The sequence below is a fragment of the Nomascus leucogenys genome, chromosome 9, assembly GCF_006542625.1.
Source record: "Nomascus leucogenys isolate Asia chromosome 9, Asia_NLE_v1, whole genome shotgun sequence".
NCBI classification, from domain to species: domain Eukaryota; kingdom Metazoa; phylum Chordata; class Mammalia; order Primates; family Hylobatidae; genus Nomascus; species Nomascus leucogenys.
In genome coordinates this window covers 35,546,308-35,571,887 of record NC_044389.1, presented here as the reverse complement: position 1 = coordinate 35,571,887, position 25,580 = coordinate 35,546,308, and the positions used below count along the sequence as shown (strand labels likewise).

General features: G+C 52.4%; 3 protein-coding genes across 4 annotated transcripts; all 3 read right to left on the bottom strand.

Moving 5' to 3' along the window:
* Positions 1 to 10,794: 10,794 nt before the first annotated feature.
* On the bottom strand, positions 10,795 to 11,986 carry LOC100592883 (double homeobox protein 4-like protein 4). The gene has a single exon (XM_012504270.2). It carries the CDS (start codon positions 11,984 to 11,986, stop codon positions 10,877 to 10,879), a length of 1,110 nt encoding a protein of 369 aa, XP_012359724.2. The 3' UTR covers positions 10,795 to 10,876.
* A 1,881-nt stretch (positions 11,987 to 13,867) lies between these two features.
* LOC100596859 (double homeobox protein 4-like protein 4) lies at positions 13,868 to 15,059 on the bottom strand. Its single transcript, XM_012504216.2, has one exon. The coding sequence runs from the start codon at positions 15,057 to 15,059 to the stop codon at positions 13,950 to 13,952; it is 1,110 nt and encodes a 369-aa protein (XP_012359670.2). The 3' UTR covers positions 13,868 to 13,949.
* Positions 15,060 to 16,674: 1,615 nt separating this feature from the next.
* LOC100591753 (double homeobox protein 4C-like) lies at positions 16,675 to 18,123 on the bottom strand. 2 transcript variants are annotated; one of them, XM_030818840.1, is made up of 2 exons: positions 17,647 to 18,123; positions 16,675 to 16,889 (listed from the first exon to the last, which is right to left on the bottom strand). In XM_030818840.1, exons 1-2 carry the CDS (start codon positions 18,121 to 18,123, stop codon positions 16,875 to 16,877), a joined length of 492 nt encoding a protein of 163 aa, XP_030674700.1. In that variant the 3' UTR covers positions 16,675 to 16,874. The 2 variants fall into 2 exon arrangements, with proteins under 2 accessions (XP_030674700.1, XP_003282731.3); XM_003282683.3 differs by lacking the exon at positions 16,675 to 16,889 and having other exon boundaries at positions 16,935 to 18,123.
* Positions 18,124 to 25,580: the final 7,457 nt, after the last annotated feature.

Genomic DNA, 25,580 nt, shown 5'->3' with positions numbered 1-25,580 from the left:
GATTTTAGAAGTATCATAGGATTTACAATAACATTGCACAGATGTGAGGAAAAAAGAATAAAATAAAAATCCTTAGAGGTCATATGGGTTGGTAAGAGTATAAAGAGTATAAAAGAAAACTGAGTCCCATATGATACATTAAAAACATAAATCAGGATGTACATCTCAGCTCTCACCAGGAGACGTGGCAACCAGATTGTCCTTGGGCTGACGGTGAAGTCCCTGAGCACTCTCAGAGACAGACAATGCAAATCAAGTTCATTCTCATTGTGCTTGCTTGACCTTCTAAATTGTGTAAGTCCCTAAGCATATATATAATCATGAGTAGCTGTGGGGAAAATAACACCATTAAATGTACCAAAAGACTGATCACAAATACTGCAGATGTTTAGATCAGATATCTGAAGCAAAGAAAGTGTAACAAAAAATGATTTAAAGAAAATAGAGCTTGATAAATCTGTTTCTTCATCTTCATAATAATGTCAAATTTGTTTTTTTAAAAATAGCATGATTTGTCTACAGATCTTTGTACTCTGGCTTAAATTAAATGTATATACAACATATAATAAAATACTGGGCTGTTTTATTATTATATTGATAATTTCTTGGTCAACACTACTTTGATCATATTCTATAAATGGCACTGTAAGACCTATGACTGGTTATCAACAACATAAAGTGACTATGAGAGTTTCATGTGATAGATGAAGGAAGGTTGGTTAGTGCAGTGGCAATAGTCAGCAACCTGAGAAACTGAGCTCACAATTTTAGAAAAGCGTTATTCTTTCTAACTAGATATTTCCATGAAAGGAACCTTGTGAAATGCAGAAATGCCAAAAGAATAATTATAAGATAATAACCAAATAACTAAAATACGTCTCAATTTCTCTGACAATTTAACTTAATGCAGGGTGCAGCCAGAATCACAATATTTGAGACATTTAATTCTTAGCTCGTTGAGGAAAAAAGTAGTAGAACTGTTATTGCAGAGATAAAAGACAGAAATCCTGCCTGGTGATAGGTTTTTCTTATCTCATTATTGAAGAATATATGAGCAGGCAGGGTATGGTGGCTCAAACGTGTAATCCCAGCAGTTTGGGAGGCCAATGTTTGAGGATCACTTGGGGCCAGGAGCTCAAGACTAGCCTGGGCAACATAGCAAAACCCTGTCTCTACAATTTCTTTTTAAACTAGCCGACTGTGGCGGCATATGCCTGTAGTCCCAGCCGCTAGGGAGGCTGAGGTGGGAGAATGGCTTGAGCTTAGGTGTTTGAATCTGGAGTGATCTGTGATTGTGCCACTGCACTCCAGCAAGAATGACAGGGCTAGATCCTGTGTACAAATATACACATATTATATATATTGTCAATGACCAGTCACAGGTCTTACAATGCTGTTCATACAATATGGTAAAAATGATGTTGACAAAGAAATTATCACAATAATAAAAGCCCTGTGTGTGATTTTATAAGTTGTTCATAAATTTAATGTAAATGAGGTAGAGTAATGAAGAACTGTAGACAAATCATGTCATTTATTTTTTTAATCTCAACATAATATAACTTTTTTTTTTTGAGACAGAGTCTCACTCTGTCGCCCAGGCTGGAGTGCAGTGGCTAGATCTTGGCTCGGCTCACTGCAACCTCTACCACCCTGGTTCAAGTGATTCCTCTGCCTCAGCCTCCTGAGTAACTGGGATTACAGGTTCCTTCCACCGTGCCTGGCTAATTTTTGTATTTTTAGTAGAGACGGGGTTTCACCATCTTGACTAGGCTGGTCTTAAACTCCTGACCTCGTGATCCACAGGCCTCAGCCTCCCAAATTGCTGGGATTACAGACGTGAGCCACCGTGCCCAGCCAACATTTGTTTTTTGAAGTGTGCAAGCTCTTTGACCATCATGTCTCTGTGCATCACTGTGATAAGATAACCAGAGCAACTGTTTCCAGCGTGGAGTTGGGAGGAGATAAAGACACATCCTTTGTGCTTCGGGTGTTCTTATCAGGATGAGGGACGACCCTGCACTCTGATTTTATCTCTCTTAAATGTGCAAAGTATAGAGATTTTTATCATGAATAATTTTAAGATAAATTAAAATTCTAAAGTAAAAAATGCATAAGGCCATCAAAATTTTTTACAGCTTTTAATTTAGATGTCCAATGGGGAAAAAACATTCGCTGAAGTTCGCTTTTATACCATTAAAGACTTATTTTTTATTACCAGCAATACAGGGCGACTCACTCAGGTTCAATCTTGAAGGTAAACTTTAACTTAAGTTTTGGCTAATTTTTAAGCATTTATCAGTCACCTACCATGATATCATCTCAGAAACCAAAATCTCAATTTAATTTAGCCCTTCAAAATATTAAAACAAAAGGTTAAATGCTTCAAAATAATATTCATGTAGAGGCTTACATATGTGGAGCAGGAATCTCCATGCATTACAAAGTTTATGAGAACATAACAAATGTTGATACACACATTAATTCTGAAATAAAAACTTACAACAAATAAACCTGTAACAAATCCAGAAAATTTTGTAGGTTACACATTTTATGTCTAAAAATATAGGTATTAAACACTCAAGGATGGATAAAAGAAGAAATCACAAGAGAAAATAGAAAATATCTAGAGACAAATTAAAAATATGAAATACCAAAGAGATACATCAAAAACCATAGCATAAGGAAAAGATTTATAGCTATAAATGATTATAAAAAATAAGATACCAAATCAACAACTTTACTTGTAAGGAGCTAAAAACAGAGGGAAAAAGAGGGACAACTAAAAGAGGGACAACTAAAAGCTAGCAGAATCTAACAAATGATAAAGATCTAAAAGAGGGACAACTAAAAGCTAGCAGAATCTAATAAATGATAAAGATAGCAGTGGAAAGAGGGACTACTAAAAGAGGGACAACTAAAAGCTAGCAGAATCTAATAAATGATGAAGATGGCAGTGGAAAGAGGGACTACTAAAAGAGGGACAACTAAAAGCTAGCAGAATCTAATAAATGATGAAGATAGCAGTGGAAAGAGGGACTACTAAAAGGGGGACAACTAAAAGCTAGCAGAATCTAATACATGATAAAGATAGCAGTGGAAAGAGGGACTACTAAAAGAGGGACTGCTAAAAGCTAGACGAATCTAATAAATGATGAAGATAGCAGTGGAAAGAGGGACTACTAAAAGCTAGCAGAATCTAACAAATGATGAAGATAGCAGTGGAAATAAGTGAAATCGAGAACAGAAAAACAACATCAAAAATCAACAAAGCCGAGTTCGTTCTCTGAAAAAGATCAAAACTGACAAAACTTTATCTAGATCAACTAAGAAAAGAGGGAATACTCAAATTACTAAACTCAAAAATAAAATGGGTACATTACTAACAAATTTTTGGAGTAAAAAAAGGATGTAGGAGAGGACCATAAGGAACTATACACTAAAAAATTGAATAACTTAAATAAAATGAACAAATTCCTAGAAACAAAAAACCTACTAAGACTGAATCAGAAAAGTTGAATAAACCTATTCAGCAAGGAGATTCAGCAGGAAGATGGCATCAGTAATCAGAAACCCAGCAACAAAGAAAAGCCTGGACCAGATGGCTTCACTGTTGAATTCTACCCAACTTTTAAAGCAGAATAAACACCAGTTTTTCTCAAACTTTTTCAAAACGTTGAAGAGGAGGTAACATTTTCTAACTTATTCTATGAGGCCAGTATTACCCTGACACCAAGCCAGACAAAGGTACCATAAGAAAACTACAAACAAACATCCCTCACAAATGCTGACGCAAAAATCCTCAACAAAATACCAGCAATTCCAATTTTGCAGTACATTAAAAGGATTATACACTACGAATGAGCATAATTGACTCCTGAAATAAAAGTATGTTCCAACACATGAAAATCAGCGTAATATCGCATTAACATAAAGAAGGAAAAAACCCTCATGTGATCATCTTAATCAAAGAAGAAAAAGCATTTGTCAAAATTTAACCCACATTCATGACAAAATGTTCTTAATAAGCTATAAAAAGGAATAAAGCACCTTAACATAAGGTTATATTAAAAAAAAACACACAGCTAACATTATAATGAGACCAAAAGCTTTTACCCTAAGAACAAAATCAAGGATTCCTGCTTTTACTACTTCTATTTAATACAGTACTGAAGGTTCTAGTTAGTTAAAACAATAAGGCAAGTAAAATAATAAAAGATATTCCAATTTTTAAAAAAATAAAATTTTCTGTTTGCAGATGACATAATCTTATATATTAAAAATCTTTTAGTTTCTGTGAGATAAACTATCATATGCAATAAATAACATTCAGCAAAACTGCAGGATACAAAATCAACACACAAAAATTGGTTGTGTTTCTACAATAACAAACTATCTGAAGAAGAAATCAAGAGAACAGTATCATTTGATAGCACAAAAGAATAAAATACTTAGAAACCAACTTCACCAAGGAAATGAAAAACCTGTACAGCAAAACTATAAACATTGCAGAAAAGTACTAAAGATGACACAAATAAATGAAAAGACATCATGTTTATGGACTGGAAGACAAAACCTTGTCAAGATGCCATTGTTATCTATAGTCATCTACAGATTCAATAAAATCACTACAAAAATTCCAGTATTTGCAAAAATAGAAAAACCTATTCTAAAATCTCAAAAAACCCCAAGTAGCCAAACCAATCTTAAAAACTAACAAAGTTAGAGGACTAACACCTCCTGGTTTCAAACTTACTGCAATGCTTCAGTACCCAAAACAAGGCTGTACCAGCATAGAGACAGACATAAAGATCAATGCTATAGAAATAAAGAACCAAAGAACACGGTCATGATTTTTAACAAGGGAGTCAACACTATTCAATGGGGAAAGGACAGTATATTTTAAATGGTGTTAAAAATGAATATTTACATGGAACACAATAAAGTTGGACCCTTACTTTACACCATATAAAAAACTTAATTTAAAATGGACAGAGCACCTAATTTTAAGCGCTAAAACTATAAAACCCTTAGAAGAAAACATAGGAAAAATGTTTCATACATAGAATCTGGCAATAACTTCTTGGATATGACAGTGAAAGCACAGACAACAACAACAACAAAAAATACATAAAAAGATTCATCAAAGTGCCAAGCTAGTATGTATCTGAAGTTATAATCAATAGATTGAAAATACAATTCACGGAGGAAAAAAATATTCACCATTATATATTTGATAAGTAATTAATATCCAGGCCACATAAAGACCTCAGCAACAACAAGACAATCCAATTTAAACATGAGCAAAGGTTTTAAAATACACATTTCTTTAAAGAATATATACATATGACCAGTAAGCACAGTATAAGGTGCTGAGCATCACTAATCATGAGAAAAATATAAATCCAAACCACAATGCAATACCAACTGACAAATATAAGTATAGCTGCCATCAAAAAAACTGCCACCAGCAAACCAAATCAACAAAGCCCCAGAGAACAGCAAATGCTGGACGTGGAGAAGTCAGGACTCCTGCACACTGCTGGTGGGAAAGTAAGATGGCACAGCCACTGTGGAAAACAGTAATCACCGTATGATCCAGTAATTCCACATCTGGGTATATACCCCAAAAAACTGAAAGTGGGAATTTGCACACCCCTGTTTATAGCAGCATTCACAAGAGCCAAAGGGTAGAAAAGGCCCAAATGTCCATCTTCAGGTGAATGGATAAGCAAGTATGATCAATACACACAATGGTATATTATTCAGCCTTAAAAAGAAATTCCAATACATGCTACAACATAAACCTTGAAAAGATTAAAACAAAAAAATGCAAATACTCCATGCTTTCCACTTTTATAGCGTACCTAGAGCAGTTAAATTCATAGACACAGAAAGTAGGATGTGGTTTCCAGGGGATGGGGGGAAGGGAAAGGGGAGCTATTGTTCCGTGGATAAGTGTTAATTTTTATGGAGTCAAATGCATCAGTCTTCTATTCAAAGACTTATTTATGGGTTTGGTGTTTCAGTTTAGGATGATAAAGAAGTTGTAGATATGCGTAAAGGAGATGGTTGTACAACACATTATACTGGACACCACTCAACTGTACATTTAAACGGTTAAAATGGTAAGTTTTATGTTGTATATATTTTACCACCAAAAAAGGGCCAGGCTTAGATGTTTATATGTTAGGGGTTTGGAGTATCTCTAACATTTATTCCCTTCCAGGGCTCTAATTTATAAAACACCCACACAAGAAAAGTAGATACTGACTTCCCAAATCTCCTTACAAGTCTCACAGCAGGGGCTGTCTGGGAAAGCAGAGGTGGAAACAGTCACATAAACTTGAGGTCAGTGTGAGACCTGCCATCTGCCACCCTGGAATCAGATGGAGGAAGGCATGCTGCAGGCTGAGCTGGAGGGATGAGCTGGGCTGGCAGAACAGTCCTCCCACGACCCTAGACCTGAAGTGCTCCCACATGCTCTCAGGCATGTATCAAACCAAGAAATCAGCTAGGAGGGTAACACAGCTACCTGTATACAGGGAGCTATGAAATATCTGAGCTGCGCAAGTGAGGCACAAGGAGACAGAAGCAGTCTGACCTTTACACAGTGACCTGGCTCAAATTATTTCAGGCTCTCATTAACCAGGCGAGCTCCGCTTTCTCTCTGAGGTAGGTAAACTTGAGGGGGTAAAGTGGGAGTTGGGGAAAATGGAAAAGAAAGCCTGGCAGTATTTCTTCTGTTATAAATAAAAAGTAAAACATAGATGCTGTTTCTCAGTGCCCAAATGTTAGGTGAAAAAATGTTTTTCATCTCAGTCATGTGATGTGGACTTTAGCAGAGCAGGACACACATGGTCATTTATCCTTTCCCTCTGCATGTTGTGTGCTTTTTCAGTTTATAATGCACCTGGATCCACTTGCCTCATCACACTAGCTGCAAACAAGGACACTGAATGTCACAACAGCTGGCCAGCATGTCTGTGAAGGGCACAAACTGGGGCAGCCAAGCAGCTGGCAGAGGCCAGCTAGTAAGTACCCAATCCCACTCCATAGAGGACTCCACACTTAAAAGATAAGCAAGTGTCAGGCTGCCTCACTAGTTATCCCCCCAAATAAAAAAATAAAAGTAACCCCTCCAGGGAACATGTGTATGTGTACACACAAAAGTACATGCACAGCTACATGCAAAGGGGAAAGGCTGGGAAGGAACCAAATCCACCTCTGAACACCAGTTACTTGTGGGGAAGGGGCAGGTGAAGCCAACTGTCAGCATTACTCACCTTTTCGACTGATGAGCTTGCATCAATTTTGGCAATTTCTCATAAAAAGGCCATTTTCACTCCTTGGGTGATCACCCAGGTCCTGCAAAACTGAGCCACCAACAACTACCTGCACCACTTCCCATGAGGCCAAATAATGGCTTCCCTCAAAGCTCAGACCTCCCACCCACCTCCCAGTCCTCTCCCATGCAGGGGGCTTCTGGCCTTCTGTGGTACAGGGGTCCAGGCCAAACCCAACCCACAGATGGTTGGTGAAACCAGCATGTATCCAAGGGCCTTTCCCCCACCTGGGCCGTGTGCCCACTGCACAGATAGGCCTGTGTTTGCTCCCCTAGGACACAGACTCCCTTTTCTTCCGTTGGAATGAGGGATGGGGAGATTTGGTGGTGTCCTGTACAGGTTGGATGCTAATCTGCTGTGGTGCTCTTGGAGAAGCTTGCCTGAGTTCAGCACTTTCTCAGCACGTGGTGTTTGCTGCCCCTTCAAGCTGCAGGAGTCCCAGAAGGTAAGTGCTGCTGCAACCCCCATTTACTGGTGAACAGAGGTCAGGTGATCTGCAGCCGGCCAAGCAGCTGCTAAGTGGCCAACAGGCTGGATCTGCATCTCACTTGCAGCGTCCCTGCCTGGATGCTGGGGCTGCCCTGAGACTCCCTCCTCCTCCTCTTCCCTCCACAGCTCTCCCTGCTTCTATCCACAGCTGTGCTCCAGGTGGGGAACACCTATGGATGCACCAGGGTGCAACTCCTCAGAGTCCAGTGTGCAGAAGGGCCCCTGCTCTATGCTGTTTTCATATCCAAGCCCAAGCTTGTCTAGAGCTTCAGCAAATCCAAGCCTCCCTGAATTCCCTGCAAGACCAAACTGAGCCCTACAACCCCCACCACTCTGGTTAGCTGCCAGTCCCAGCTCCTGTTCCCTCCTGGGCCACTGTCTGTACAGTTCTGAAGTCCTGCAAGAATGTTGAGATCCTAAGCTGACTCTCACCCAAAGAGGTAAACAACCAGGGGCCTCCAGGTTAGAGAACATACGCAGACAGGTTCTGCTGCCTGTAGGCTTGATGTCCTTCCCCTACAACATGCCATGCTTGCCAGGCTGGAAGAGGGGCTCCAGAAACTTGGGAAACCAGGGCCTGTTGCTGGCATATGGAAAAGAAGCCTGGAAAAGCACCACTCCTGTCCATGAAGCCCCCACATGGAACCAGGTAATTGGGAAACACATGGGCACACAAGCCTGACCCCCACTCAGAGGCAGGTGGGAACTGCAGCAGTGACTTGTCCCCTCTGCCACTCTGGCTGTACCACTACAGGAGGGAGGAACATCTAGCTCCACACGTGAGTGGAGACACTAGGTGTGAGCAGGTTCCAGTGGTTGCTGTAGCTGAACCTTCCCAACCAGGTCCATGCAAGGTCATCTCAGATGGGTGTGCACCTGGGTTGGGCAAGGACACCCCTCAGACAGTGAGCACCACTGACGACGGCTGTCACAGAGGCCCCTTTTCCTGCCCCTAGAACAGGTTGGGGGAGTATGGGGGACCTCTCCCTCCTCCCAGCTGCTTCCAGGAGCCACTTCTTTCGAGATGAGACACTCTCCTGCCTGCCTGTTCCCATTTGGCTGCAATAGACCATTGCCAACATTTAGAGAACAAAAAGGGGCCTCACCAATTTTCCCTGACAGGTTGGAGGCAGGTGGGCATGCCCAGGGGACCTGGGGTAGATCCTGTACATCTGCCCACTCCCAGGCTATGCTGACTTCATCTTATCTGTGGGGTGGGGGGGGGTGGGGATTACCAAGAGACCATCACACAGGCCATGGAAAAGTTCTACAAGAGCCAGAGAGAAGAGCACTCTCTGTGCATGCTGCCCGGCACCCAGCTCACACACACACCTCTTATTTGAAGCTTCCCCAAAGCAGGCTTTTGCCGTCCAGGCTCCCCAAGAAGCCTGGGGAGGAGACTCTGCCAGGCTGAAGGGCCTGTCCCCAAAGGTGCCACCCTCACCAGGCTCATCCTGACAATCTTGGATTATTTTTGCCCTGAAGTTTTGGAGTGGCAGACAGGGAGACAGCAGACAGTACACATTAGCTACCTTTCCAGAGAGCATCAGCTCTCCAGACTGGGGCAGGTCAGACCTCCACTCAGGCATTTTTCTCACTGGTTGCCAGCTGGGGGAAACAGCATTTGTGAGCAACGGCCTGTCTCCCCAGGTCCTGTTCAGAAACAACATCTGTGCCTTCGGAGAGACTGCCCTGAGCACACAGGCCCAGCCCCCAGGACCTAATCCCGTTCAACATAGGATTCAGTGCATGTTAGCAGACACTGGGCTTGATTCCTGCCTAGTCCCTGCCAGATATCCCATCCCAACCTCATTAAGAGAATGAGGCCACACAAACAAACCCAGGCCGTCATGCTGATGGAGTGGCTGGGGTCCACTTGCACAACCATTATTACTGGTTCAGAGCCAGCTGTCTGACAACATTCCTACCCCGAGATCCGAAATCAGGCTTCAGTCGTCCTGAGTGTGGCTCCTGTGTGGTCGTTGGTCGGGGCTGTCGGCCTGGCGCTCCGCTGCGGGGCTCGGCCTGGGGAGGTGTGGTCTGTAAACCACGTGGGTGAAAACCCGACGGCAACCCGAGTCCCCGTCATTTCTCTTTGGGGAAACCGCCAATTCCTTGGGGGACCGAACCGGGGCGAACGAGAGCCGCGCCGGCCGCCGCCCAGCCCTCAGCACGCGCCGGACGCTTACCGTTTCCCCGGAGCGCGGGGGTCCTGTTGCTCCAGGAGGCCGGAGAACGCTTTTTCTCCCTGCCTTCCTCCCTCTGTCCCTTGCTCCCTCCCGCCCTCCCTCTATCCCTCGGTCCCTCTGTCATTCCCTCCATACCTCACGGCCTTCCTCTCTATGTCGGTCAGTCCCTCCCTCCCTCCATCCCTGCCTTCCAACGTCCTTCCGCCCATCCTTCCGTCCCTCTAGGTCTCCCGTTCCTCTCTCCACCTGTGCCCGCCTTCCCTCCCGCCTGGAAGGGTCAGCATCCCCGGTGTGCCCGGGGTCTAGGGTCTGCGTAGAACCGCCAGGCGCTCCACGGTGGCAGCACCTGGGAGGCCGCAGAGGCACGGGTGGGCGAGCGACGGTGGAGCGGAGGCGCAGAGGGGGCGAACCCCGGGAGGGAGAGAAGGCCTGGACGCTGCCCGGGCCCGGTGTTTCGCGGGACGGGGTTCTCCACCCAGCCCGGGGGAGGACGCATATTGCCGGGGTGGGGGCGGGGGGTAGATGGTGGTCGGGCGGGGGTGGGCTGGTGGAAAGGCAAGAGAGCTCTGCCCGGGCTGCTCCCAGAGGAGGCCGGGTGGCTGCCCGCAAACCCGCGCGTGCGCGGTAGACGGCCCACCTGCTGGTACCTGAGCCGGCTCCGGGATCCCCGGGACGCCCAGGAAAGAACGGCAGTTCTCCGTTGTGCGGAGTCTCTCACCGGGCCCCGACCTAGAAGGCAGCAATCCCAGGCGGGTCAGCCCGGAGGGAAGACACGCCCCTCCGTGCCCAGCCAGGGGTTCCCCGCGAAAGAGAGGCCACCGCCCTGCCCCGACCCCGTCCCCAGCCCGCGTCCTAAAGCTCCTCCAGGAGAGCCCGGTATTCTTCCTCGCTGAGGGGTGGTTCCAGCCAGGCGGGCTCTTCCGAGTCCTGCAGCTCCCCCGGGGCCTCGGTTTCTAGGAAAGGGTGCGCCTGCTGCAGAAACTCTGGGCACGCCAGGAGCTCATCCAGCAGCAGGCCGGTGGGGAGTGCAGACCAGCGCCCGGGCTCCTGGGGCGGTGGGGAGGGCGCCCGGACGGCTTGCATCTGCTCCTGCCGCGCGGAGCCCTCCGGGGGCGCGGGCTGGGGAGGGGGAGCGGCGCCGGCTTGGGGTGCCCACGCCGCCCGGGCGACCTGGGGCCCCTGGCCCCAGCCCCACCACGGACTGCCCTGGGACGTGGGTGGCGCAAGCACACCTGGGCCCTGTGGCCCAGCTTGAGCGGGCCCCGGCTGTCCCACCGCGCAGGGGCCCGGCAGGCCGTCGCGCTGCGGGTCCCGGTCCCCCGGGCCTTTGCTCGGGGGTTGGAGAGGCCACCGAGGCGTCTGAGGGTGGGAGAGCGCCCCTTCCGGGGGAGCCAGGGCGGCGTAGGCAGAATCCCCACCTGCCGGGGCGACCGACCAGGGAGCAGGGTGACACCGGCCGGGGGCCGCGTTGCACGGGCCGCCTGCGTGCGCCGCTGCCCTGCCACCCTGTCCCGGGTGCCTGGCCCTTCGGTTCTGAAACCAGACGTGAATCCTGGACTCCGGGAGGCCCGTCTCTCTGGCCAGTCGTTCCCTGGTGGCGATGTCTGGAAAGCGATCCTTCTCAAAGGCTCGGAGCAGCAGGGCGGTCTGGGATGGGGCGACGGAGGTCCGCTTTCGCCTGCCTTCTGGCGGGCCGCGTCTCCCCGGCCAGGGCCGAGATTCCCGCCGGTGCTGCCTCAGCTGGCGTGACCTCTCGTTCTGAAACCAGATCTGGACCCTGGGCTCCGGAACGCCGATGGCCTGGGCCAGCCGTTCTCTGGTGGCGATGCCCGGGTACGGGTTCCGCTCAAAGCAGGCTCGCAGGGCCTCGCTTTGGCTCGGGGTCCAGACGAGTCTCCTCCGCCGTCCTCGTCCTCGGGCTTCCGCGGTGAGGGTGCCGTCCGAAGGTGTCGGGAGAGCCATCGCGGGGAGCCCCGCACCGCGTTCAGGTCCAGCCAGGAGGCCGGCGCCGACAGCCAGCGGCTCTTATGAAGGCCCACAGGCAGGCAGGCTCCACCCCTTCTTGCCTGCCGCTGAGCCCTGGGACAGCCCGCCCTCGCCCTCCGAGGGACCCCAGGGCGCTGATGCCTGGGGCGTGGTGGTGGTGCTGGGGGTGGGGGGGGGATTGGGTGAGAGGGGGGGCGATTGGGTGAGGGTGGGCGGGAGGGGAGGGGGGAAGGGTGGGGCCGGAGGCCAGAGAGAAGAAGCGGAAGGGGTGAGGGGGAAGGGGAGAGGGGTGTGGGTTTCGGGCGGGGGCTGGCTCTCCGGACCCCTCCAGGAATCCCGCGGGAACTGGAAGCCGCTCCCTGGGCTCCCACGCGTCTTCAGCAGGGAGAAAGCAGCCTGGAAGGGTGGAGTGGAGTGTGGAACTGAACCTCCGTGAGAGTCTTGAGTTTTCCAGGCCCCCTCTCCGTGAAGACACCCAATGCCTGTGGGTGTCGCCGTTGCCGTGACCGTCCCACACACGCAGGTGTGTGGCTCCCGTCGAAGACCAGAGCGAAACCCCAGAGACAGGATACATCCCCGGCGTGACGGCCTGACGATGGATTCCCGTGTCCCGCAATGTGGGGAGTCGCGGTGTGGCCGGTTTGGAGGCTGGCAGGAGGGCGAAGACGGGTTGCTGGCCTTCCACCCTTCCCTGGATGTTTGTGGGTGCGCGCAGGGCTCGGGAAGCAAACCGTCAACGTGGACAGCCTCTCGGGGCGGGGGGGGGGGGCGGGAGAGACGTCAGCAACTGGCCCCCCTGCAGAGGGCCCAGCGACGTGGAATCCGAAATCACGCTTCAGTCGTCCTGAGTGTGGCTCCTGTGTGGTCGTTGGTCGGGGCTGTCGGCCTGGCGCTCCGCTGCGGGGCTCGGCCTGGGGAGGTGTGGTCTGTAAGCCACGTGGGTGAAAACCCGACGGCAACCCGAGTCCCCGTCTTTTCTCTTTGAGGAGGCCGCCCATTCCTTGGGCGACGGAACCGGGGCGAGCGAGTGCCCCGCCGGCCGCCGCCCAGCCCTCAGCCCGCGCCGGGCGCTTACCGTTTTCCCGGAGCGCGGGGGTCCTGTTGCTCCAGGAGGCCGGAGACCGCTTTTTCTCCCTGCCTTCCTCCCTCTGTCCCTTGCTCCCTCCCGCCCTCCCTCTGTCCCTGGGTCGCTCTGTCATTCCCTCCGTTCCTCACGGCCTCCCTCTCTCTGTCCGTCAGTCCCTCCCTCCCTCTCTCCCTCCCTCCCTCCCTCCCTTCCAACGTCCCTCCGCCCATCCTTCCGTCCCTCTAGGTCTCCCGTTCCTCTCTCCACCTGTGCCCGCCTTCCCTCCCGCCTGGAAGGGTCAGCATCCCCGGTGTGCCCGGGGTCTGGGGTCTGCGTACGGCCGCCAGGCGCTCCATGGTGGCAGCCCCTGGGAGGCCGCAGAGGCACGGGTGGGCGAGCGACGGTGGAGCGGAGGCGCAGAGGGGGCGAACCCCGGGAGGGAGAGAAGGCCTGGACGCTGCCCGGGCCCGGTGTTTCGCGGGACGGGGTTCTCCACCCAGCCCGGGGGAGGACGCATATTGCCGGGGTGGGGGCGGGGGGTAGATGGTGGTCGGGCGGGGGTGGGCTGGTGGAAAGGCAAGAGAGCTCTGCCCGGGCTGCTCCCAGAGGAGGCCGGGTGGCTGCCCGCAAACCCGCGCGTGCGCGGTAGACGGCCCACCTGCTGGTACCTGAGCCGGCTCCGGGATCCCCGGGACGCCCAGGAAAGAACGGCAGTTCTCCGTTGTGCGGAGTCTCTCACCGGGCCCGGACCTAGAAGGCAGCAATCCCAGGCGGGTCAGCCCGGAGGGAAGACACGCCCCTCCGTGCCCAGCCAGGGGTTCCCCGCGAAAGAGAGGCCACCGCCCTGCCCCGACCCCGTCCCCAGCCCGCGTCCTAAAGCTCCTCCAGGAGAGCCCGGTATTCTTCCTCGCTGAGGGGTGGTTCCAGCCAGGCGGGCTCTTCCGAGTCCTGCAGCTCCCCCGGGGCCTCGGTTTCTAGGAAAGGGTGCGCCTGCTGCAGAAACTCTGGGCACGCCAGGAGCTCATCCAGCAGCAGGCCGGTGGGGAGTGCAGACCAGCGCCCGGGCTCCTGGGGCGGTGGGGAGGGCGCCCGGACGGCTTGCATCTGCTCCTGCCGCGCGGAGCCCTCCGGGGGCGCGGGCTGGGGAGGGGGAGCGGCGCCGGCTTGGGGTGCCCACGCCGCCCGGGCGACCTGGGGCCCCTGGCCCCAGCCCCACCACGGACTGCCCTGGGACGTGGGTGGCGCAAGCACACCTTGGCCCTGTGGCCCAGCTTGAGCGGGCCCCGGCTGTCCCACCGCGCAGGGGCCCGGCAGGCCGTCGCGCTGCGGGTCCCGGTCCCCCGGGCCTTTGCTCGGGGGTTGCGGAGGCCACCGAGGCGTCTGAGGGTGGGAGAGCGCCCCTTCCGGGGGAGCCAGGGCGGCGTAGGCAGAATCCCCGCCTGCCGGGGCGACCGACCAGGGAGCAGGGTGACACCGGCCGGGGGCCGCGTTGCACGGGCCGCCTGCGTGCGCCGGTGCCCTGCCACCCTGTCCCGGGTGCCTGGCCCTTCGGTTCTGAAACCAGACGTGAATCCTGGACTCCGGGAGGCCCGTCTCTCTGGCCAGTCGTTCCCTGGTGGCGATGTCTGGAAAGCGATCCTTCTCAAAGGCTCGGAGCAGCAGGGCGGTCTGGGATGGGGCGACGGAGGTCCGCTTTCGCCTGCCTTCTGGCGGGCCGCGTCTCCCCGGCCAGGGCCGAGATTCCCGCCGGTGCTGCCTCAGCTGGCGTGACCTCTCGTTCTGAAACCAGATCTGGACCCTGGGCTCCGGAACGCCGATGGCCTGGGCCAGCCGTTCTCTGGTGGCGATGCCCGGGTACGGGTTCCGCTCAAAGCAGGCTCGCAGGGCCTCGCTTTGGCTCGGGGTCCAGACGAGTCTCCTCCGCCGTCCTCGTCCTCGGGCTTCCGCGGTGAGGGTGCCGTCCGAAGGTGTCGGGAGAGCCATCGCGGGGAGCCCCGCACTGCGTTCAGGTCCAGCCAGGAGGCCGGCGCAGACAGCCAGCGGCTCTTATGAAGGCCCACAGGCAGGCAGGCTCCACCCCTTCTTGCCTGCCGCTGAGCCCTGGGACAGCCCGCCCTCGCCCTCCGAGGGACCCCAGGGCGCTGATGCCTGGGGCGTGGTGGTGCTGGGGGTGGGGGGGGGATTGGGTGAGGAGGGGCGGGGGGGGGCGGGGGGGGGGGAGGGGTGGGGCCGGAGGCCAGAGAGACGAAGCGGAAGGGGGAGAGGGGGAAGGGGTGAGGGGTGGGGGGGTTTCGGGCGGGGGCTGGCTCTCCGGACCTCTCCAGGAATCCCGCGGGAACTGGAAGCCGCTCCCTGGGCTCCCACGCGTCTTCAGCAGGGAGAAACCAGCCTGGAAGGGTGGAGTGGAGTGTGGAACTGAACCTCCGTGAGAGTCTTGAGTTTTCCAGGCCCCCTCTCCGTGAAGACACCCAATGCCTGTGGGTGTCGCCGTTGCCGTGACAGTCCCACACACGCAGGTGTGTGGCTCCCGTCGAAGACCAGAGCGAAACCCCAGAGACAGGATACATCCCCGGCGTGATGGCCTGACGATGGATTCCCGTGTCCCGCAACGTGGGGAGTCTGCAGTGTGGCCCGTTTGGAGGCTGGCACGGAGGGCGAAGACGGGATGCTGGCCTTCCACCCTTTCCCTGGATGTTTCTGGGTGCGCGCAGGGCTCCGGAAGCAAACCGTCAACGTGGTCAGCCTCTCGGGGGGGCCGGAGAGACGTGAGCAACTGGCCCCCTTGCAGAGGGCCAAGCGACGTGGAATCCGACATCACGCTTCAGTCGTCCTGAGTGTGGCTCCTCTGTGGTCGGTGGTCGGGGCTGTCGGCCTGGCGCTCCGCTGCGGGGCTCGGCCTGGGGATGTGTGTTCCGTAAGCCACGTGGGTGAAAACCCGACGGCAACCCGAGTCCCCGTCTTTTCTCTTTGAGGAGACCGCCCATTCCTTGGGCGACGGAACCGGGGCGAACGAGTGCCCCGCCGGCCGCCGCCCAGCCCTCAGCCCGCGCCGGGCGCTTACCGTTTTCCCGGAGCGCGGGGGTCCTGTTGCTCCGGGAGGCCGGAGACCGCTTTTTCTCCCTGCCTTCCTCCCTCTGTCCCTTGCTCCCTCCCGCCCTCCCTCTGTCCCTGGGTCGCTCTGTCATTCCCTCCGTTCCTCACGGCCTCCCTCTCTCCGTCCGTCAGTCCCTCCCTCCCTCCCTCCCTCCCTCCCTCCCTCCCTCCCTTCCAACGTCCCTCCGCCCACCCTTCCGTCCCGCTAGGTCTCCCGTTCCTCTCTCCACCTGTGCCCGCCTTCCCTCCCGCCTGGAAGGGTCAGCATCCCCGGTGTGCCTGGGGTCTGGGGTCTGGGGTCTGCGTCCGGCCGCCAGGCGCTCCATGGTGGCAGCCCCTGGGAGGCCGCAGAGGCACGGGTGGGCGAGCGACGGTGGAGCGGAGGCGCAGAGGGGGCCAGCCCCGGGAGGGAGAGAAGGCCTGGACGCTGCCCGGGCCCGGTGTTTCGCGGGACGGGGGTCTCCACCCAGCCCGGGGAAGGACGCATATTGCCGGGGTGGGGGCGGGGGGTAGATGGTGGTCGGGCGGGGGTGGGGTGGCGGAAAGGCAAGAGAGCTCTGCCCGGGCTGCTCCCAGAGGAGGCCAGGTGGCTGCCCGCAAACCCGCGCGTGCGCGGTAGACGGCCCACCTGCTGGTACCTGAGCCGGCTCCGGGATCCCCGGGACGCCCAGGAAAGAATGGCAGTTCTCCGCTGTGCGGAGTCTCTCACCGGGCCCTGACCTAGAAGGCAGGAATGCCAGGCGGGGTCAGCCCGGAGGGAAGACACGCCCCTCCGTGCCCAGCCAGGGGTTCCCCGCGAAAGAGAGGCCACCGCCCTGCCCCGACCCCGTCCCCAGCCCGCGTCCTAAAGCTCCTCCAGCAGAGCCCGGTATTCTTCCTCGCTGAGGGGTGGTTCCAGGCAGGCGGGCTCTTCCGAGTCCTGCAGCTCCCCCGGGGCCTCGGTTTCTAGGAAAGGGTGCGCCTGCTGCAGAAACTCTGGGCACGCCAGGAGCTCATCCAGCAGCAGGCCGGTGGGGAGTGCAGACCAGCGCCCGGGCTCCTGGGGCGGTGGGGAGGGCGCCCGGACGGCTTGCATCTGCTCCTGCCGCGCGGAGCCCTCGGGGGGCGCGGGCTGGGGAGGCGGAGCTGCCCCGGCTTGGGGTTCCCACGCCGCCCGGGCGACCTGGGGCCCCTGGCCCCAGCCCCACCACGGACTGCCCTGGGACGTGGGTGGCGCAAGCACACCTTGGCCCTGTGGCCCAGCTTGAGCGGGCCCCGGCTGTCCCACCGCGCAGGGGCCCGGCAGGCCGTCGCGCTGCGGGTCCCGGTCCCCCGGGCATTTGCTCGGGGGGTGCGGAGGCCACCGAGGCGCCTGAGGGTGGGAGAGCGCCCCTTCCGGGGGAGCCAGGGCGGCGTAGGCAACATCCCCGCCCGCCGGGGCGACCGACCAGGGAGCAGGGTGACACCCGCCGGGGGCCGCGTTGCACGGGCCGCCTGCGTGCGCCGGCGCCCTGCCACCCTGTCCCGGGTGCCTGGCCCTTCGGTTCTGAAACCAGACGTGAATCCTGGACTCCGGGAGGCCCGTCTCTCTGGCCAGTCGTTCCCTGGTGGCGATGTCTGGAAAGCGATCCTTCTCAAAGGCTCGGAGCAGCAGGGCGGTCTGGGATGGGGCGACGGAGGTCCGCTTTCGCCTGCCTTCTGGCGGGCCGCGTCTCCCCGGCCAGGGCCGAGATTCCCGCCGGTGCTGCCTCAGCTGGCGTGACCTCTCGTTCTGAAACCAGATCTGGACCCTGGGCTCCGGAACGCCGATGGCCTGGGCCAGCCGTTCTCTGGTGGCGATGCCCGGGTACGGGTTCCGCTCAAAGCAGGCTCGCAGGGCCTCGCTTTGGCTCGGGGTCCAGACGAGTCTCCTCCGCCGTCCTCGTCCTCGGGCTTCCGCGGTGAGGGTGCCGTCCGAAGGTGTCGGGAGAGCCATCGCGGGGAGCCCCGCACCGCGTTCAGGTCCAGCCAGGAGGCCGGCGCCGACAGCCAGCGGCTCTTATGAAGGCCCACAGGCAGGCAGGCTCCACCCCTTCTTGCCTGCCGCTGAGCCCTGGGACAGCCCGCCCTCGCCCTCCGAGGGACCCCAGGGCGCTGATGCCTGGGGCGTGGTGGTGCTGGGGGTGGGGGCTGGGGATTGGGTGAGAGGGGGGGCGATTGGGTGAGGGTGGGCCGGAGGGGAGGGGGGAAGCGTGGGGCCGGAGGCCAGAGAGAAGAAGCGGAAGGGGTGAGGGGGAAGGGGTGAGGGGTGTGGGTTTCGGGCGGGGGCTGGCTCTCCGGACCCCTCCAGGAATCCCGCGGGAACTGGAAGCCGCTCCCTGGGCTCCCACGCGTCTTCAGCAGGGAGAAAGCAGCCTGGAAGGGTGGAGTGGAGTGTGGAACTGAACCTCCGTGAGAGTCTTGAGTTTTCCAGGCCCCCTCTCCGTGAAGACACCCAATGCCTGTGGGTGTCGCCGTTGCCGTGACCGTCCCACACACGCAGGTGTGTGGCTCCCGTCGAAGACCAGAGCGAAACCCCAGAGACAGGATACATCCCCGGCGTGACGGCCTGACGATGGATTCCCGTGTCCCGCAATGTGGGGAGTCCGTGCGTGTGGCCGGTTTGGAGGCTGGCAAGGAGGGCGAAGACGGGTTGCTGGCCTTCCACCCTTCCCTGGATGTTTGTGGGTGCGCGCAGGGCTCGGGAAGCAAACCGTCAACGTGGACAGCCTCTCGGGGGGGGGGGGGGGCGGGAGAGACGTCAGCAACTGGCCCCCCTGCAGAGGGCCCAGCGACGTGGAATCCGAAATCACGCTTCAGTCGTCCTGAGTGTGGCTCCTGTGTGGTCGTTGGTCGGGGCTGTCGGCCTGGCGCTCCGCTGCGGGGCTCGGCCTGGGGAGGTGTGGTCTGTAAGCCACGTGGGTGAAAACCCGACGGCAACCCGAGTCCCCGTCTTTTCTCTTTGAGGAGGCCGCCCATTCCTTGGGCGACGGAACCGGGGCGAGCGAGTGCCCCGCCGGCCGCCGCCCAGCCCTCAGCCCGCGCCGGGCGCTTACCGTTTTCCCGGAGCGCGGGGGTCCTGTTGCTCCGGGAGGCCGGAGACCGCTTTTTCTCCCTGCCTTCCTCCCTCTGTCCCTTGCTCCCTCCCGCCCTCCCTCTGTCCCTGGGTCGCTCTGTCATTCCCTCCGTTCCTCACGGCCTCCCTCTCTCTGTCCGTCAGTCCCTCCCTCCCTCTCTCCCTCCCTCCCTCCCTCCCTCCCTTCCAACGTCCCTCCGCCCATCCTTCCGTCCCTCTAGGTCTCCCGTTCCTCTCTCCACCTGTGCCCGCCTTCCCTCCCGCCTGGAAGGGTCAGCATCCCCGGTGTGCCCGGGGTCTGGGGTCTGCGTCCAGCCGCCAGGCACTCCATGGTGGCAGCCCCTGGGAGGCCGCAGAGGCACGGGTGGGCGAGCGACGGTGGAGCGGAGGCGCAGAGCGGGCCAGCCCCGGGAGGGAGAGAAGGCCTGGACGCTGCCCGGGCCCGGTGTTTCGCGGGACGGGGGTCTCCACCCAGCCCGGGGGAGGACGCATATTGCCGGGGTGGGGGCGGGTGTTAGATTTTCGGAAAGGTATGGAATCGATCAGAATGGAATGGAATGGAATGGAGAGCAACGGAACAGAATGGGATGGAATGGAACTAAATAGAATGGAATGGAATGGATTGGAATGGAATGGAATGGAATGGAAAGGAACGGAATGGAATGGAATGGTGTAAAAAAACCTGAGCTGATATTGTGCCAATGCTACCCAGCTGGGGTGTGAGATTGACAACTTGTTGAAAGGAAGGAATACAATAGATAAGTGTGGAATTTAATGGAACGGAATGGAATGGAATGGAATGGAATGGAATGGAATGGAATGGAATGAAATGGAATGGAATGGAAAGGAATGGAATGGAATAGAATGGAATGGAATGAAATGGAATGGTGAAATAAAACGTGAGCTGACATTTTCACACTGCAATCCAGACAGGATGACAGATTGGAAACATGTTGAAAGTACGGAATAGAAAGAATAGTGTGGAATGGAATGGTATGGAATGGAATGGAACGGAATGGAAAAGAAATAAAATGTGAGGTGACATTGTGCCACTGCAATCCAGCCAGGGTGACAGAGAACTTGTTGAAAGAATGGAATAGAATAGAATAGAATAGAATAGAATAGAATAGAACGGACTGATATGGAATTCAAAGACTTCAATGGAATGGAATGGAATGGAATGGAATGGAATGGAATGGATTGGAATGGAATGGAAAGAATGGAACGGTATGGAATGGAATGGAATGGAATGGAATGGAATGGAATGGAATGGATTGGAATGGAATGGAATGGAACTTTGAAATAAAATGTGAACTGATATTGTGCCACTGCAATCCAGCCAGGGTGACAGATTGAGAACGTATTGAAGGAGAGGAACAGAATACAACAGTTTGGAATGGAATTGAATGGAAAGGATTGGAATGGTGAAATAAAATGTGACCTGACATTCGGCCACTGAAATCCAGTCATGGTGACAGATTGAGAACTAGTTGAAAGAAAGGAATAAAATAGAATATTATGGAATGGAAGGGATTGCAGTGGAACTGAATGGAATGGAATGAAATGAAATAGAATGGAACGGAAAGGAACGGAACACAACGGAACGGAATGGAATGGAATGGAACCGAATGGAATGGAATGGAATGCAGTGCAACGGAACGGGATGGAATGGAATAAAACCAAATGGAATGGAATTAAATGTAATAGAATGGAATGGAATGGAATGGAACGGAACGGAACGGAACGGAACGGAACGGAATGGTGAAATAACATGTGACCTGACATTGTGCCAATGCAATCCAGCCACAGTGACAGACTGAGAACTTGTTGAAAGAAAGGAATAAAATAGAATAGTGTGGAATGGAATGGAATGGAATGGAATGGAATGGAATGGAATGGAATGGAATGGAGATGTGCGGAATGTAACAGAGCGAAACGGAACGGAAAGTAGCGGATTGGAAAGGAATGGAATGGAATGAAACAGAATGGAACGGGAGGGAACGGAACCGAACGGAATGGAAAGGAATGGAATCGAATCGAATGGAATGGAATGTAGTGCAATGGAATGGAATGAAATGCAATGGAACGGAATGGAATGGAGTGCAATGGAATGGAAGAGTGAAATAAACTGTGAGCTGACATTGTGCCACTGCAATCCAGCTGGGGTGACAGACTTTGAATTTGTTGAAAGAAAGGAATAGAAGAGTGTGGAACACAAAGGAATGGAATGGAATGTAACAGAACGGGACGGAATGGAATGGAATGGGATGGAATGGGATGGAATGCAGTGCAATGGAGCAGAATGAAATGGAATGGAATGAAATGGAATGGCTTGGAATGGAACGGTATGGAATGGAATGGAACGGTGAAATAAAATGTGACCTCACATTGTGCTACTGCAATCCAGCCAGGGTGACAGACTTAGAATTTGTTGAAAGAAAGGAATAGAATAGAATAGTTTGGAATGGAATGGAATGGAATGGAATGGAATGGAATGGAATGGAATGGAATGCAATGGAACGGAATGGAATGGAATTGAATTGAATTGAATTTAAAGGAACAGTGAAATAAAATGTGAGCTGGCATTGTGCCACTACAATCCAACCAGGGAGACAGATTGAGAAGTTGTTGAAAGAAAGGAAGAGAATAGAATAGTGTGGAATTGAATGGAATGGAAAGGAACGGAACGGAACAGAACGGAACGGAACGCAATGGAATGGAGTGAAATGGAATGGAATGGACGGGAATGGACCGAAATGGAACAGAATGGAACGGAAAATGATGCAACGGAACAGAATGGAACAGAACGGAACGGAATGGAATGGAAAGGAATGGAATGGAATGGAACTTTGAAATAAAATGTGAACTGATATTGTGCCACTGCAATCCAGCCAGGGAGACAGATTTAGAACGTGTTGAAGGAGAGGAATAGAATACAATAGTTTGGAATGGAATTGAATGGAAAGGATTGGAATGGTGAAATAAAATGTGACCTGACATTGGCCCACTGAAATCCAGTCATGGTGACAGATTGAGAACTAGTTGAAAGAAAGGAATAAAATAGAATATTGTGGAATGGAAGGGATTGCAATGGAACTGAATGGAATGGAATGAAATGAAATAGAACGGAACGGAAAGGAACGGAACACAACGGAACGGAACGGAATGGAATGGAATGGAACCGAATGGAATGGAATGGAATGCAGTGCAACGGAACGGGATGGAAAGGAATAAAACCAAATGGAATGGAATTAAATGTAATAGAATGGAATGGAATGGAATGGAACGGAACGGAACGGAACGGAACGGAACGGAACGGAACGGAACGGAACGGAATGGAATGGAACGGTGAAATAACATGTGACCTGACATTGTGCCAATGCAATCCAGCCACGGTGACAGATTGAGAACTTGTTGAAAGAAAGGAATAAAATAGAATAGTGTGGAATGGAATGGAATGGAATGGAATGGAATGGAATGGAATGGAATGGAATGGAATGGAATGCAATGGAGTGCAATGGAATGGAATGGAACGGAATGGAATGAAATAGAATTGTATGGAATGGAATGGAATGGAATGGAATGGAATGGAATGGAATGGAATGGATGGGAATAGAACAGTGAAATAAAATGTGAGCTGACATTGTGCCACTGCAATCCAACCCCAGTGACAGATTGAGAACTTATTGAAAGAATGGAATAGAATAGAATAGTGTGGAATATAATGAATGGAATGGAATGGAATGGAATGGACAGGAATTGAATGGAATGGGGTGGGATGGGTTTGGATAGGATGGAATGCAATTGGATGGGATGGGATGGGATAGAATGGAATGGAATGAACGGAATGGAATGGAGATCAATGGAACGGAGTGGAAAGGAATGGAATGAAATGGAATGGAATAGAATGGAATTGAATTCAATGGAATAGAAAGGTGAAAAAAATGCGAGCTGACATTGTTGCACTGCAATCCAGCCAGTGTGACAGATTGAGAACTTGTTGAAAGAAAGAAATAGAATAGAATAGTGTGGAATGCAATAGAATGGAATGGAACGGAGTACAATGGAACAGAATGGAAAAGAATGGAACGAAATGGAATGGAATGCAATTGAATGGAATGGAATGGAATGGAATGTAACGGTGAAATAAAATGTGAGCTGACATTATGCCACCGCAATCCAGCCAGGGTGACAGATTGAGAACTTGTTGAAAGAATGGAATAGAATAGAATAGTGTGGAATGGAATGGAATGGAATGGAATGGAATGGAATGGAATGGAGTGCAGTGGAACGGAATGGAATGAAATGGAATGAAATGGAATAGAATAGAATGGAATGGAATAGAATGAAGTGGAAAGGAACTGAATGGAATGGAATGGAATGGAATGGAATGGTGAAATAAAATGTGAGCTGACATTAGGCCACTGCAATCCAGCCAGGGTGACAGATGGAGAACTTGTTGAAAGAAAGGAATAGAATAGAATATTGTGGAATGGAATGGAATGGAATGGAATGCAATGGAATGGAATGGAATGGAATGCAATGGAATGGAATGGAATGGAATGGAATGGAATGGAATGGAATGGAATGGAATGCAACGGTGAAATATAATGTGAGCTGACATGTGCCTCTGCAATCCAGCCAGGGTGACAGATGTTGAACATGTTGAAAGAAAGGAATAAAATAGAATAGAGTAGAATGAAATGGAATGGAATGGAGAGCAGTGGAACAGAAAGGAACGGAATGGAATGAAACGGAATGGATTGGAATGGAATGGAATGGAACGGTGAAATAAAATTTGAGCTGACATTGTGCCACTGCAATCCAGCCAGAGTGACAGATTGAGAACTTGTTGAAAGAAAGGAATAGAATAGAATAGTGTGGAATGGAATGCAATGGAATGGAATGGAATTTTGGAATGGAATGGAATGGAATGGAATGGAATGGAATGGAATGCAATGGAATGCAATGGAATGGAATGGAATTTAATGGAATGGAATGGAATGGAATGGAATGGAATGGAATGGAATGGAATGGAATGGAACTTTGAAATAAAATGTGAACTGATATTGCGCCACTGCAATCCAGCCAGGGAGACAGATTGAGAACGTGTTGAAGGAGAGGAATAGAATACAATAGTTTGGAATGGAATTGAATGGAAAGGATTGGAATGGTGAAATAAAATGTGACCTGACATTGGCCCACTGAAATCCAGTCATGGTGACAGATTGAGAACTAGTTGAAAGAAAGGAATAAAATAGAATATTGTGGAATGGAAGGGATTGCAATGGAACTGAATGGAATGGAATGAAATGAAATAGAACGGAACGGAAAGGAATGGAACACAACGGAACGGAACGGAATGGAATGGAATGGAACTGAATGGAATGGAATGGAATGCAGTGCAACGGAACGGGATGGAACGGAATAAAACCAAATGGAATGGAATTAAATGTAATAGAATGGAATGGAATGGAATGGAATGGAATGGAATGGAACGGAATGGAACGGAACGGAACGGAACGGAACGGAACGGAACGGAATGGAATGGAACGGTGAAATAACATGTGACCTGACATTGTGCCAATGCAATCCAGCCACGGTGACAGATTGAGAACTTGTTGAAAGAAAGGAATAAAATAGAATAGTGTGGAATGGAATGGAATGGAATGGAATGGAATGGAATGGAATGGAATGGAATGCAATGGAGTGCAATGGAATGGAATGGAACGGAATGGAATGAAATAGAATTGTATGGAATGGAATGGAATGGAATGGAATGGAATGGAATGGAATGGAATGGAATGGAATGGATGGGAATAGAACAGTGAAATAAAATGTGAGCTGACATTGTGCCACTGCAATCCAACCCCAGTGACAGATTGAGAACTTATTGAAAGAATGGAATAGAATAGAATAGTGTGGAATATAATGAATGGAATGGAATGGAATGGGCAGGAATTGAATGGAATGGGGTGGGATGGGTTTGGATAGGATGGAATGCAATTGGATGGGATGGGATGGGATAGAATGGAATGGAATGAACGGAATGGAATGGAGATCAATGGAACGGAGTGGAAAGGAATGGAATGAAATGGAATGGAATAGAATGGAATTGAATTCAATGGAATAGAAAGGTGAAAAAAATGCGAGCTGACATTGTTGCACTGCAATCCAGCCAGTGTGACAGATTGAGAACTTGTTGAAAGAAAGAAATAGAATAGAAGAGTGTGGAATGCAATAGAATGGAATGGAACGGAGTACAATGGAACAGAATGGAAAAGAATGGAACGAAATGGAATGGAATGCAATTGAATGGAATGGAATGGAATGGAATG

Excerpts from the sequence above, each read along its gene's own strand:
- LOC100591753 (XM_003282683.3), bottom strand. The coding sequence starts at position 18,123 with ATGGCTCTCCCGACACCTTCGGACGGCACCCTCACCGCGGAAGCCCGA.
- LOC100592883 (XM_012504270.2), bottom strand. The coding sequence starts at position 11,986 with ATGGCTCTCCCGACACCTTCGGACGGCACCCTCACCGCGGAAGCCCGA.
- LOC100596859 (XM_012504216.2), bottom strand. The coding sequence starts at position 15,059 with ATGGCTCTCCCGACACCTTCGGACGGCACCCTCACCGCGGAAGCCCGA.